At 36.2% G+C, this 15,155-nt stretch overlaps 1 protein-coding gene across 7 annotated transcripts in view; it reads left to right on the forward strand.

Annotated features, from left to right (window-relative positions):
* MME (membrane metalloendopeptidase) overlaps positions 1–15,155 on the forward strand; it is a 105,660-nt gene that overhangs the window by 62,200 nt on the left and 28,305 nt on the right. For all 7 annotated transcript variants that reach the window (XM_050778238.1, XM_050778235.1, XM_050778236.1 and 4 more), the window contains 8 exons: positions 53–187; positions 2,146–2,247; positions 3,964–4,100; positions 4,210–4,303; positions 5,423–5,551; positions 6,337–6,435; positions 9,101–9,181; positions 10,509–10,612. In XM_050778238.1, the coding sequence (XP_050634195.1) occupies positions 53–187; positions 2,146–2,247; positions 3,964–4,100; positions 4,210–4,303; positions 5,423–5,551; positions 6,337–6,435; positions 9,101–9,181; positions 10,509–10,612 (881 nt within the window). The remainder of the gene's footprint in view (positions 1–52; positions 188–2,145; positions 2,248–3,963; positions 4,101–4,209; positions 4,304–5,422; positions 5,552–6,336; positions 6,436–9,100; positions 9,182–10,508; positions 10,613–15,155) is intronic.

Here is a 15,155-nt window from a genome sequence, read left to right on the forward strand (position 1 = left end):
TGATGAATATTTAGAGCTTCTCCAACAGTTTAGTGCTATTTATTTCTTGCAGGCTTGTACAGCATATGTGGATTTTATGATTTCTGTGGCCAGATTGATTCGTCAGGAAGAAAGATTGCCCATCGATGAAAACCAGCTTGCTTTGGAAATGAATAAAGTTATGGAATTGGAAAAAGAAATTGCCAATGTAAAACGCATTTTTTTTTCTGATATACTGAATAATGTCAACCGCTTTTTTTTTTCTTTCCCCTCTCTATCATACTTTAAGAGTAAAAGGTACAGCACTTTAACAAAGTAGTAAAAATGCATGGCTTGGTAATAGATCATTGACTTCAAAAGGACCTTTGAAACTAAAGAATTTTATAGTAAACTGGGTTCCTGACATTTAAAAGACACACCAAATTGGACAAATATTAAACTGGAAACACTTAATTGCCTGTTATAAGTGGATTTCATCAGAATTCTACCATTTACAGTCAAACTGTTGTTAGATGCCCTTCAGACTCAGGGCAAATGCAAAGCTGTTTTAGTTTAGATATGTATAGAATGTTACTTTATTTTAAAGTTTAAAGTGATCACAGAGATTGTCTCTATTTCTTTGCTAAGAAGTATTAAACCCCTGAACATAGCCATGTGGCAATGTGATACCACTGAGTTCAAATTGTCAGGCTGCTGAGCTGACAGAGGATAAGACAATAATTTCGCAACAAAGCCCAAGGAGTGTATTCCTGAATTTCTTCTGGCTCTAGGTCAACCCTTGGAGTCTGAGTTGGCACTTTCTTCCCTGATGATTCTTTGATAGGGCACTGCAGTCTCTGAGTATAAACAGCATCCAGGTTATTGATTAAACCCATGGTCAGAGTCAGTCTAGGACCCACAGAGTTCTCTTTGTCATTGCAAACGACAACCTGCATCCCTGACTCCCTATACTTGCCCCTGCCATATAAGCTTATCAGAATCTTGAAGAGTCAAGATCATGGAGGGCAATTTTAGCTTTCCTGGGGCTATATGAAACCAAAAATCTCCTATCAGAACCAGGCTGTTCTTGGAGGGGCCACTGAATGAATGGCATTTGAATGGGTTACATGTGGTTCTGTGTTGGAAACAGACTTGCTAGAGGAGAAATGTTTCCTGCTCTCAGTTTTTGCCACTTACACCTTCCCAGACCATGCTCTCCTTTGACCAGCATCAGCTCTGTAGTTGTTGTGTCTTATCTCAGCATTATGTGTCTATATTTTCAGTCTCATATTAGACTCTCGTATTAGATTGGTATGAGGCCTTAGCCATTGTTGAATCATTTATGCATCTCTAACAAAATCCAGCATAGTATTGCACATAGGACATGTTCAATAAATAATTGTTTTCATTACACGAATAGGTAAGTGACCTAAAGTGGAAACTGGAGCCATAGTCACTGAGAAATAATTGCAATTTTAAACCTTTACCTTTTGTCTCTTCTCACTTAAAATTGCTTTTCCTTATTTCAGCCACTAGTTGGGGAGTTGTTATTGCAATTTTTTTTAAATTCAGTGAAAGAAATAAAATTGGATGCTGCTGCATGTAGAGCACTAAACTGGTCTGGCAGGGTGGGAGAACGGTCACAAAGGAAGGTCCTTGATGTTGCCACTCTCAGATAACTTGCAACCAAATTGTGCTCTGTACTGGGAATTTTCTGTGTTACTTGCCATAAATTCTTGTAGAAACAGTGGCACCTATTTTTCCTTGCTAAATTTTAACTAGGACACTGAATGGTAACGGTGAAGATGGGAAAAATTTAAGAGAGAAATTGGAGATGACTATATCAAAGAAAGTTAAAATATGAAACATTCACAGACATAACTGAACTGGCCTTTAGCCATAGCTCATAAATATTGCTTATATGGCTTGGCAGTTGTCAAAATGTAGAAAGATTTTTTAAAAATTTTAAACTAGACACCACAGCCAAATCTCAATAATTCTTAATAAATATACTCCAAAAATCTCTTACATTTCACTTTTTTTGAAATGACAAAACAAACTACAAAACCAAGTACAGAATAAGACTTAAATTATGTTATAGCTATCCTATATTTTACCCTCAAATATAGTTATATTTTTCTAAAGAATTCTTAATTCTAAAATAGTGATTAAAAATTAAATCCATAGGCTACGGCTAAACCTGAAGATCGAAATGATCCGATGCTTCTTTATAACAAGATGACATTGGCCCAGCTCCAAAGTAACTTTTCATTAGAGATCAATGGGAAGGTAAGTGGTTTTTTGTGCTCTCTTATTGTGCCATTTTCTAAATTATAACATTGAAATACTCTTTCTAAAATTCATCAAGTTTTCATTTATTGAAATAAATGGGACTTCAATTCTTTTTTTTTTTTTTTTTTTTTTTGAGACAGGGTCTCGTTCTGTTGCCCAGGCTGGAGTACAGTGACACAATCTTGGCTCACTGCAACCTCCACCTCCTAGGCTCAAGCAATTCTCCTGCCTCAGCCTCCCAAGTAGCTGGGATTACAGGCATGCACCATCACACCTGGCTAATTCCTGTATTTTTAGTAGAGATGAGGTTTGGCCAATCTGGTCTCGAACTCCTGAGCTCAAGTGATCCGCCGGCCACAGCCTCCCAAAGTGTTAGGATTACAGGTGTGAGACACCTCTCTCAGCTGGTAAAATTCCTTTTAAGGCAGCTATACAATACTAGAAACTCCCATAGGAAAGGGTTTGGAAAATACTAAAACTGAACATCTTTCTGAGAGGCCATTATATAGTCATCAGACTTGGACAGTCACACAATAAAAGCACTAGATTTCCTTTTAACTCTGAAAAAGGATAATTTATTCATAGAACTTCTCATGTTCTCATCAAGGCCATCTACAGAGGTGTTCAGAACAATAATTCAGAAATAGAACACAAATAAAAAGAAAATCTCTCTCATTTATAAACAACAATTGACTTCTTTTTCCTTACCTACTATCCAATAATCTCTTTTTGTGGCTATGCATTTATTCTTGTGTATTAGTTGATGCACACAGCCAAGAAATGAAGCAACATCCATGGGAAAATCTACAAACTACCACATTCAGCGATGACATTCTCTTTGGCACTAATTCTAGTTAACAAGGACTTTTCCAAAGGCATAAATTATTGAGTTAGATATCTTACATATATTTTTTAATATAATAAGTGTTTAATAAATATGTTTTGAAAGAACGACCTAAATCACCAAAGGAAATGAAGAAAAGTGCATAGCATAGCACCCCATACTCAGTAGGTGATATGTGCCTGTGTTTGTGTGCGTGAAATACAGCCTAAGATATTGATAGTCTTAAACATTATCAATTCTTATTTAGAAAGACAAGATTTCATCTTTTGGCAACTCCAAACTTAGCTTCTGAAGTGTAAACATGGCATGCCTGTAGAGCCAATATTGATAATTGAAAAGATGCTGTTTTCTTTGACTTCATAACATCACTGTACCACTGCTATAACAGTATGTTTTCATCTGTAATAGAATTTCCACTGAGATGTGTTACTGTGTTTGAATGGTTTATTAATATCCATTTTTAAAAGATAAACACTTTATACGTGTTTCCATTTTTGCATCAACCAAAAAAGCTTTATTTTTAAATTTAAATTTAAATTCTATTTTTATTTCTGTATTGGTTAGACAAAGAAGATGACATTAAGCCTAATTTCTAGGTATATGTTCCCTAAGCTTAAAGGCTTTGTTTTTACTCTTAAATGGTTGGTTTAATTATTCTATGTAAATAATCATTTAAAGAACTAGTTTTTATTTAAAAACTTATTGAAACAGTTGAGGAAGAATCCCAAGTGAATATCAAACTGATCAATGTGATAATTATGTGATGCAACTGACACCCTTTAATGTCCAATCCTCTAACTATAACTGAATCTTGGAACCAAGAAGAGAAATACACAATTTCTGAATGTTTCATGCCTGCTTTTTTCCAGCCATTCAGCTGGTTAAATTTCACAAATGAAATCATGTCAACTGTGAATATTAGTATTACAAATGAGGAAGATGTGGTTGTTTATGCTCCAGAATATTTAACCAAACTTAAGCCCATTCTTACCAAATATTCTGCCAGGTAGGTATGTCACAGTCCCCGTGTCTTCAAAGTTTGTATTTCATATCACTCTTCAGAAGCTTTGCAGCCTCATCTTTTCTGTTGCTGGGTGGTGGTTTTTTTTATACAGAGATCTTCAAAATTTAATGTCCTGGAGATTCATAATGGATCTTGTAAGCAGCCTCAGCCGAACCTACAAGGAGTCCAGAAATGCTTTCCGCAAGGTGAAGAAAAAATCTCTCTCTTTTCTTAAGACTTAAAACATAAAGTGATACATGGTTATGAAGGCTTGCCATGTACACTGCTAGGACATGGTGAACTTTGAAAAGGGACAAAATGCCAAAGTTGGTTATCTTGCACATATTTAGGATATGTTGCCGAGGAAGATAAGTCTTCATGGGCTTCACCATCTTATGATGGTCTATGTGGCACCATGATTGCATTGTCCTGTAAGGAGTCACATTTGGTTATTTAACCAGTTCGTGAAATAATACCATCTTGATTTTTGTTGTTGTTGTTGTTACTGTGTTAAAAGTAATTTCAGGGTTATCTATTTTAATTAACTTGATTTTCAGGTGCTCATTGCACACTGGACATATACACAGATCGACTATATTGATGTGGGCGGTCTATTGAAAGTACCCCTACCTGGAGTTAAATAAGACCTTTTCTTAGCCTATACCTCTGTTATTTAAACCATCACCATTTTGGTACTATGGTGAGGGGAGTAGGCAGTAGAGGTTGAGGAAGGAGAGACTCCAGCAAACATGTTACTTGGAGTCTTGGAAAGAAAATAACATTGATTGATTAAAATTTCCAGTTTTTATCTTCAAAAATAAAATGTAGACATCTTTTTAAATTAAAGAATGCAAAAATGGTATTATGCTGAATCTCCCTTGCTTAGGTTATCCTGTTATTCTTAAATCTATACACATACAGGTTCTCTAAGTACTCAGAGTTCAGCTAAAAAGTTTAAAAGCAGTAATGTGTTTTCTCATATACCATATTTGCCCCATTAGATTTATTGAATATGACTTCACATTTATGTTTGTACAGTGGTTACAATGTTGTATTTTTTTCTAATGCTTTCTACAATGATATTAACTTGTAATAGCAAAAAGTTCTACTGGGGCATCTACTGAAAATATACCTAGTTTTCAGATCATATATAAGTAAACAATCCATTTGGATTAGATGTCATCATAGGCTAGGAACATGTGCCTTGTGAGGAGAAGTGATGAATATTTCAAGAACTTAGACGAGACATTTGTGAAATGTGTGCTCTTAACGTGCTCCAGACCTTTCCTTCTGGTCAAATGCCATTTCCTTTTCCTCTTCCATAGGCCCTTTATGGTACAACCTCAGAAACAGCAACTTGGAGACGTTGTGCAAACTATGTCAATGGGAATATGGAAAATGCTGTGGGGAGGCTTTATGTGGAAGCAGCATTTGCTGGAGAGAGTAAACACGTGGTAATGTTTTCAGAATGATACATTGTCAGTTATATAGGACACTATCAGTTTGTTCACATTGATGAGCGATTACAGTTCTCCATCATGTGGCTAAAATTTTATTAATTTAGGCGGAGAACCTCTGAATCATAGTATGCCATTGTTTCCCAATAAATCTTCTTGCCTTCCCCAAGAGTCTAGTTATGTTTCTGCTCCTAATACTGTCTAGTCCAAAACCAGCTCACCGTTTTCCAGAGGCAGTGTGTTTGGAGTACCCAGTAACATGTTCTATTTATATAGTCATTTATAAACTCTTCTATTTTCAAAATTGCCCCAAAATTAGTATTTTCTTAAAAACAGAGAAAGTAAAACAGGATTCATTTGGAGTGTAAGAAATGTGCTTTATTTTTCATTGTTAGGAAAATGAAGACCATGGAACTTAATGGTATGGTGAAAGAATTTGTTGAAATGTTACTTTATGCTTAGCTAAACCACTAATGGTAATGATAACCCTAATATTTTATGTTAGTTCTTCCAGTATGATAGTGAAACCATTACATTCTGAAAATGATTTTTACCTTATTGCATATATTAAGACCTATTTAATCAAGAGTGTTGATAATAGCAATATTGCTTTTAAAATATAACGGTCCCATATATTTGTTAGCTTAGGTCACAGTTTGTCTATAAATTTACATTTATTAATATATTAAGTCATACAAAGATAGCATGTAGCTCTATTTTTAAAAATCTGTGTTACAAAGAATGAATTAATGACCTATATTTGTCTTCCGTTCTGATTTGAGGTTGAGGATTTGATTGCACAGATCCGAGAAGTTTTTATTCAGACTTTAGATGATCTCACTTGGATGGATGCTGAGACCAAAAAGAGAGCTGAAGAAAAGGTAAAGACCAAGTAGCTAACCAGCAAAGAAAAATCTGTATAGGAAAAATTAACTTTAAAAACATTTAGGAAAAAAAATATAATCAAAGATTGCATAAAAACTTGTAAGCTCTTTCAATATGTAATATTTCCCGAAAGAGTTTTTGTGGATAAAGATGTATTTCTACAATTTGAATCTTTTATCTCTGCAACCAATACTCTAGCAAGGTGAAAATGTTAAGTGTCTGTTCAAGCAAATGTAAGGTGGTGCATTATAAGATCTATAATTAAAGAGATGTTGAAGAAGCTTTTTGATAACTATTCCTGCCTGCCCATAAGGTGCAGCTTTTATTGAGACTTTTACTCTCTTGCATAAGAATAAGTCTAAGATTTCTCACGAAATCTTAAGTTTAAATTTACTGTGATCATTTGTCTTTATAATTACATAACAACTAGGGGGAATATGTCCTGTGAAAACTGTGAACATGCTTTATGAGCAACATTCACATGCATCCTGACTAATCTCTGTAGTTAGGGTGGCAGAAAAAGCAGACTCTTTGGATTGATAGAGGAGACCATAATAAATGTATTTTAATAAGATAATCAACCTCTGGTCTAGTTTTCTTTTAGAATTAAATCACATGGAAGGATTATCTTCTTTCAGCTCTCAAAGAGCCCTGAGTGGGTTAGGCCTAGAACCTCAGCCCCCAGTATTGCTATTTTTCCATCACTCTGGCCAGCTCTTCAGACATTCAGGTTGGATTTGCTCCTTTCATGTCACAGCTGTGCATGACATGGTTCTGCTTGGTAAAGCCAGTTGGATTGTTCTGGATCAGCATTTCCAAAGTGGTGTCACAAAATACCGAACATGCAAGTTGTTCCACAAGAGGCTCATGGTCAAAAGAGTTTAGTATACAATTCTCGTAGAAAGGCTTCCCTCATCTCACCCAAGGCTAGGTTACATGCTTCTAGGGCGTGATTTTATCATACTTGGGAGTTAATATTTATTTCACTGCTTATCATTGCTGTTTACAATAAGCTCTTTATGGGTGGGGGTGGGGGAACAGAAAATATTGCATAGCATTATATCCTCAGTCCTTTACAACATATGTGGCCTTTGGAAGACCCTTGAAATATGTTGAGTGAATAAATTGATAAATTAATTTCCCATCTTGGACATTTATAATAACTTAGGATTCTAACCTTATAATCTAACCCATTTTTAATTGTAAGAAGTCCTGCAATAAAGAAACTTGCTTAATGTTTTTGCTACAGTATTTACTCAAAGTAATTGACAATGAATTTTTTTGTGTGTACTAGTTTATACTTTCTGTAGAATTTGTATCCTTTAGCAAACTCTTTAAGGAAATGTCTTACAGGAAATAAAGTATCATTGAGTGGGGGCTGGTTTGTCATGACTGATGGCAAACCTACAAGAAAATGGGTTTGGCTTCAGTGACTTCAGTGATACATATGAGGTCTGATCCACTGACTGGGGAAACCCTGGGCTCATGTAACAGATTTATGATAAAACCACATCCATTTGATGGCAAACCATGTAACTCAGAGATACAGGCTAAACTCTTCATGAAAATTTTAAATTAATTAAATTATTTAAGAGTGATATGAAATGGTAGAATCAGAAGTCAAATATCATTGAGAAAACCAAGATAGAAATAAAACAAAAATAGAAATAGCAAGTAGTAAACAAGTGATAATGAAATAATAAAATAAGTAAAGTAAACCATTTTAAAATAATTTAAAATGAACTTTAGAAATAGTGGTAAATAGGCCGGGTGCAGTGGCTCACTGATGTAATCCCAGCACTTTGGGAGGCCAAGGCAGGCAGATTACTTGAGCCCAGGAGTTTCAGACTAGACTGGGCAATGTGGCAAAATGCTGTCTCTACAAACAGTACAAAAATTATCTGGGCGTGGTGGTGCATATTTGGGAGGCTGAAATGGGAAGATCACTTGAGCCCAGGAGGTAGAGGTTACAGTGAGCCCTGATTGCGCCACTGCACTTCAGCCTGGGCAACAGAGCAAGACCTTGTCTGAAAAGAAAAAAAAAAAAAAAAGAAAGATAGTATTAAATACATGATAAATATGAGCTGGAATAACAAGGAAAACTCTGTTTTCCACTTACCTAATTAATGTCATTTATTGAACTTGAGACGATAGGTACACTGACTTTGGAGAATAAAGGAGAACATAAAAACTCCAGGAACCAATATTTAGGAATAATATTAGCAGAAAACCTATAAGCCAATATTTGTTTTCTCAGCCAAATCAATGAGGCAGAAAGATAATTATAACCTGCTAGAATGGAAGCTCTAAATATTACTCCTTCTAAAAACTTGTAAAAATAAAAAAGCCTTTGAGAGAAAAAGTTCATAAAACTACAAAATATGTGGAACAATGAGTTTTGTCAGTTTTCATGTTGGTTTTCTTGAGAAAGCTGCAGCCTGTAAGGATAAGGCATTAGAAACTCAATTTCAGACCCAATTTTCCTTTGTTCTTGAATCTCCCAGGAAAGATCCATTGCAAAGTTCTCTGTTTAAGAATGTCAGACACTCGTTTTATGAACAGTATGGATCAAGTTATTCAATTGCTAGTCATGGACAGATTATAAGTGTGTATCTGAAAGTTACATAATCATCTTCACATTTAATATTATAATTTTCATAGGCCTTAGCAATTAAAGAAAGGATCGGCTATCCTGATGACATTGTTTCAAATGATAACAAACTGAATAATGAGTACCTCGAGGTAAGTCTCTATAAAGACTCTGGACTACTGATACTTAGGGCTGATAGTAGTGTCATTTTTAGCTATGGGGTGCCTGAAATTATGTGAAGTAGCCTAAAACCACAGGTCATATTATATAAAGCCTTCAACGCTGGCAACGCTGGTGCCAGAATGATATTTGTTTTAGCCTTTTTGTTTTCATTAGCCAGGACTATATTTGGTTATTGTTCATTTTGTTTCCATATATTCCATTTTAAGAACAGTGAGTAAAATCTGGTGTCCTTTAAAGAGTATCAAGGAAGGGATAGACATCAAGGTGGTGAACAACAGGCAAGCTCCTTATCACGTTTTACACAGGCTTCGAGTTTTCCTCCGCCTTCTAAGTTTTCCTCTACTGGATAAACCAGTTCATGCCTACTATATTTTAAAAACAAAACAAAACAAACCCTGATATTTGAGAACTGAAAACTATTTTGTTCTGCCCTGGTAATGTAACAGCTAAAAGAGCAGAAGTTGCTTAACGTCTCTACAGTGCTGATTTCAGACTCAACTGAAAGTCCTGTTGCTAACTTTGTGGTCACCACAACTCCATGATACCCTGGTGACAGTGAGGTGATCCTTGCCCAGGTCCTGGGATGACAGTAATTCCTCATTCATTGATTACTAGTCTAGCATGGGGATTTGCAAGCCATACTGCCTTCTTCTCTCTTTCCATTTGCAGAAGAAACTTGACTTTCTCTTTTAAATGATCTGGTTACAGTTGGAAGCCCCAGGGGTCCTTATAGCAGGAGTGTAGTGGCTACGAACATAGACTCAAAACCAAGTTCCTTGATTCCAGATCCCAGTTCCACCACTCATTTAAACTTGGGCAAGTGACTAAGTTGTATCTCAGTTTCCTTGACTTTAAAACAGGGATAGGAGCCCTTAGTTCATCGGTATTAAATGAGCATAATATTAGATTCTATTAGTATAACAGAATTGAATGAGTATAATGTATAATTTGAAGAACTTAGAACAGTACTTGGCACATGGTAAGTACTAAAGAAGAATGTATTATCCATATGTATTATGTGAAGATTAATGTCATTAATGTGAGGTTTGTTTGACACTTGATTTCATTTGATTATGGTAAAATAATAGACTGAATTTGTGATTTGACTGGAGTACTGACTTGTGATATACTAATAGAATTAGGTTAATTGGAACTACATCCTTTTTTGGTAAGTTTTTTAATGCTCTCTGTTAACTTTATTGACTGATATAATTTAAGAAAATCTCTATGGTTTTTAGCAAAAATTTTGAAGATATTGGTTTTAATATTTCTCCCCAAATCTTTTATATAATATAGTTGAACTACAAAGAAGATGAATACTTCGAGAACATAATTCAAAATCTGAAATTCAGCCAAAGTAAACAACTAAAGAAGCTCCGAGAAAAGGTGGACAAAGACGAGTGCGTATATTCTCGTTTCTAACGTGCTCATTTAGAAGCAGGTCTTTCCCTCCCTTCTTTGTTGGATTAAGTGAAAGAGCCTCAGTTAGAAAAATATTAAAAAGTACAAAGTCCTCTTTTTATTGAGATCTTCTAAAAGCATCTAATTATGGTATACTAAAGATATGGGTCAAGAATTTAACCAGATTAAAATACCTTTTTCGTTAAGGTATCCTCAAATTTACATTTCTTTAGTTTCGCCTTATATCATTGCCTGTCAGCTCAATTTTATTTGTGAACAAGATTCTCAAAAACACCTTAGTTTAAGTAAGCCAATTCATAGCTCCTTTGAGCCTTCTCTTAGGCCTTACTCTGTGTCCAGAATTTTCTTCTGCTGACAGCCCCGTTTTTTCTATCAGTCAATCCCACAACTCAATCCCCTTCATAGATAGTTAATGTAAGACTTTTCTAATCCTGTGGTAGTCAAATAGGAGATACCGGGAACAATTCTTATTCATAGTCTTCTTATGCTCTTAATCTCTGCTTGTTAGTGACATCAGTACTTCATAGTATTAGTTTAGAGTTTATTTTTTCTATTAAATAGATATATCTAACATATGTATCAGCATGTGTGTTTATGCCCCTAAATTCCTAGAACCACTTATGTTGACTTTTTCTCCCTAGGCTCCTAGCCCCTAGAGAACAGGGGCTATTCTTTTTGACCATAAAGTCTCAACGTCTAGCATCCTGAAGAATCTCAGTTAAAATTAAATTAATGACCTAGCGAGCAAGTGAAAAATAAATATACTGATTGATTTGTGTGGTAACTAACACAATAACATGCCAAAGAGGTGCTTGTTTCATTCATGCATTCATTTATCCTTTCATGCATTTATTAACATTTTGGAACATGAAGTCCAGGTGTCATTGGGTACTAGGAGAATCAAAGGTGAACTTTGATTACATTATGAGAGTAGAAGATAGACAAGACATGATGTAATAAACAGCACCACCAGGAGGGAAATGTCGTGCCAAGCAAAGTACAAAGTGCTGTGGGCTTATTTGATGATAAGACTGTTCCGTTCTCAGTAAACCAAGTACAGGTTGGACAAAACTACTAATAGAAATGCCAATACATTTCAGTAATAAATCTAACTCAGCTGCTAAAATAAAAATGGTCACATCTGACTGGACCCAGTGGCTCACATCTGTAATCCTAACACTTTGGGAGGTCGAGGCAGGCAGATCATGGGTCAGGAGTTCGAGACCAGCCTGGCCAACATGGCGAAACCCTGTCTCTACTGAAAATACAAAAATTAGCCAGGCATGGTGCCATGCGCCTATAATGCCAGCTACTTGGGAGGCTGGGGCAAGAAAATCGCTCGAACCCAGGAGATGGAGGTTGCAGTGAGCCAAGATGGCACCACTGCAGTCTAGCCTGAGCCACAGAGAGACACTCCATCTCAAAGAAAAAGAAAAATGGTCACATCCAAACATTTCACTATCATGGCTGGTGAAGATATACAACATCATCTTTAACAAATTCAAGAAATTGAGGAAGTCAAGAAGTCTGCATGTGAGATACCTGAGTTAATCATTTAGCTAAAAGGCCCTCCCTCTGCTTTTATGAGTGGCTGGCGCCTGCAAAGGGCAGGGATTTACTTTTTTTTTTTTTTTAAGATTGAGTCTCACTTTGTCACCCAGGCTAGAGTGCAGTGGCACCATCTCTGCTCACTGCAGCCTCCACTATCCAGGTTCAAGTGATTCTCCTGCTCCAGCCTCCCGAGTAGCTGGGATTACAGGCGTACACCACCATGCCCAGCTAATTTTTGTATTTTTAGTAGAGATAGGGTTTCACCATGTTGGTCAGGCTGGTCTCGAACTCCTGACCTCAGATGATCCACCCGCCTCGGCCTCCTAAAGGGATTTAAATTTTAAAAGCTCTTGCTTCATGTAGTTTCTGATGCCTAGTATGTGTTTCCAAAAAAATCTCAAACATTATGTCTTAAGGATTTAGCGCCAGTTGGTAAAGAATTTTAAACATGTCATTATAACATAGAGATAGTGCTGAATCGGGAATGTAATAGCCTTTGGTTACTTAGTAATATTTCTAAAATATTTACTTCTAGTAACATGAATTTTCATTTAGAGTTCATAGAGCAAACGTAAACCTCTAAAGAAAAAGATGTACAAGAACAAAACAAAATGAGTCTCTTGTTGTTTTTAGACTTGATGTTATTTTGTTAGTTTCTCAGGACAGAACTTTCTGTGATGTAATTGTAATGGGTGTTGCTAGTGTTTGTGAATCATAACTGTTGAGCACTGGAGTTAACTTCTTGTAAAGTACAAAGAGGAATCTCATTGCTGCGTCTCTCTTGCTGTTCTGCATCAAAATGAAAGCATACTAACATTGATAGGAGCCAAGTCAATAAATATTTATTGAGCAGCTAGCCTATGCAGAGCACTGTGCTAAACAAAGTAGATGATAAAGAGAACAACATGTTGCCCTTTACTCAGGAGGCTATGATCTTAAGGGGTAGGTGATTAAAAATTAAATCTGATGAAAGGCAAGGTTTGGTTGGTGCTATTACCAGGAAACAAAGTGCTAGAACAGCACTTTCTTCAAACTACAAACCTTTACTTATTAGTAAAACACAATTTTTCAAACCACAATTAAACTTTTACTTATTAGTAAAATATTCTCTGGAACCAATATATCAGCATTTCCATTAATATTGAGGTGAACACAGAATTCACTAAAAACAAAACAAAAATGATTGGCTCGTTTCTGTCTTCCCCTTGGTTGCTTCAAGCGTGGTGTTTTTTTGTGTTTTTTTTTTTTTCTAATCTGGTCCAACTGGATGGTGGCACACCTCTGAAATAAGTGGAACCCCTAAAGCTGGAAGCTCAACATCTGTAACTCCATGGTACATGGAGAAAGTTCCTGAAAGGCCAGCACCACCAAAAATGGCAGAGCAGTTGGCACCCTGGGAAGTGACGCTGGAGTTTTGCCACCGCAATGAGTGCCTAACTAATACTCTTTTAGTGTTCCAGTTCTGCCATTCACTACCTGTGGCCTTTTAAAAGCCCTGCGGTTTCCTTATTTATAAAATGAGTAGGCTGTGCTAGGCTGTAGAATGTGTCTAAGGTTCTTTCTGGCACTGAAATTCTGTGGACCTTACTGTGAAGTTTTCATAAGAGCCAGGAAGTTTTCCTCCTTGGATTCTCCACATCAAATGACCCAAGGGAAAAAAACACAATCTTGAGTAGCAGAGAAATACCTCACTTCTTTCTAAAATATCCCTTCTGATTTTTCCACTTCACCAATGTTTCGAGAACCAGCCTTCTTTCTAACTAAGTTCTGTGTAGTTCAACTTGAATATCAAAGGAAAAATAATTATGCAGAACTTATATGGGTAAATATGATGGCCCAGCAGTGGAAAGTTGAGAGTCTGTCCAAGGTGGGCAGGCAGAGCACCGGACACTTGAGACAAATGACTCTCCATAAATGTAGACAGAGATAATTTGTAAAAAAAGATTATTTGACTCAGCAAATGTTAGCCAGAAAGAAGAGATACACTAAACTTGAACAAGTCACTTTAATTTCCCAGGGCAGTATCTGCCATGGCATCCTCATGTTCTACACATGTTGCAACAGATGAAAATTTTAGATTTTTACCTTTTATGCTTCCATTAAGCCAACAGAGTCTTTGCAGATTTTCAGTGTGTTTTGGGGTTGTAAGCAAAATATGTTTTATTGGCAAAAAGATTTCTGCTTTTTAGTCAGCACTTGATGAGGAATTCTGTTTTGTTTTGTTTTGTTTTGTTTTGTTTTCCAGAGGGGGAAAGGGAATTAGGAAAGGAAGCTGAATAATTTAAAGGTTGAAATTTTAGGTAGTTCTTTTTTAAAAACAAAACAAAACAAAAATATCGTCTCCAAACAACACAATTAAAAGTTCCTAAACTTCCATTTAAACTGAAAGAACTTTGCAAAAGAATTCTGATGCATGTATTTCAGGGTCATCTCTTGAAAGGACAACATTCAGCGGTACACAGTTTCTGATAGCCACCACTCTCTACAACGTGCATAGCAACAGTGCCCTCTGCCATCCTAGAGTCACAGGATGAAATGGGTCAGCACTCCGGGAGTTTGGAGGACCCAGTGATATACCAAGGCCCAAAGAGCTGAGTGCTTACTGTGCTCCCACCACTGGTCTTAGCCCTAGGATTCAATTAACAACAAAACATGGAATATTCCTGCCTTCATGGAATTACCTTCTAATGAGCTAGGTAGACAATAGTCTTATGTCAAGTTATGTAAGTACTGAGGGTTATATAGTGTGGAATAGGTTTCACCTCTTTCCTGGAAGTTCTCACAATTACTTTAAATCAGGAGAAAAGTCACCAAAGAAAATTCTGACAGAAACGATCCACCCACCAAAGTGTCTCCAAAATTAGGAATCTCTCCGAATTTAGCATACCAAGTGTGTGTGCACATATATGTGCATGTACACATATATAAGGCTAGCAAAGACTAAAAAGATTGTGCCTTGTTGCCAAACAG

Source organism: Macaca thibetana, chromosome 2 (genome assembly GCF_024542745.1).
Source record: "Macaca thibetana thibetana isolate TM-01 chromosome 2, ASM2454274v1, whole genome shotgun sequence".
In the NCBI taxonomy this organism is placed as follows: Eukaryota; Metazoa; Chordata; class Mammalia; order Primates; family Cercopithecidae; genus Macaca; species Macaca thibetana.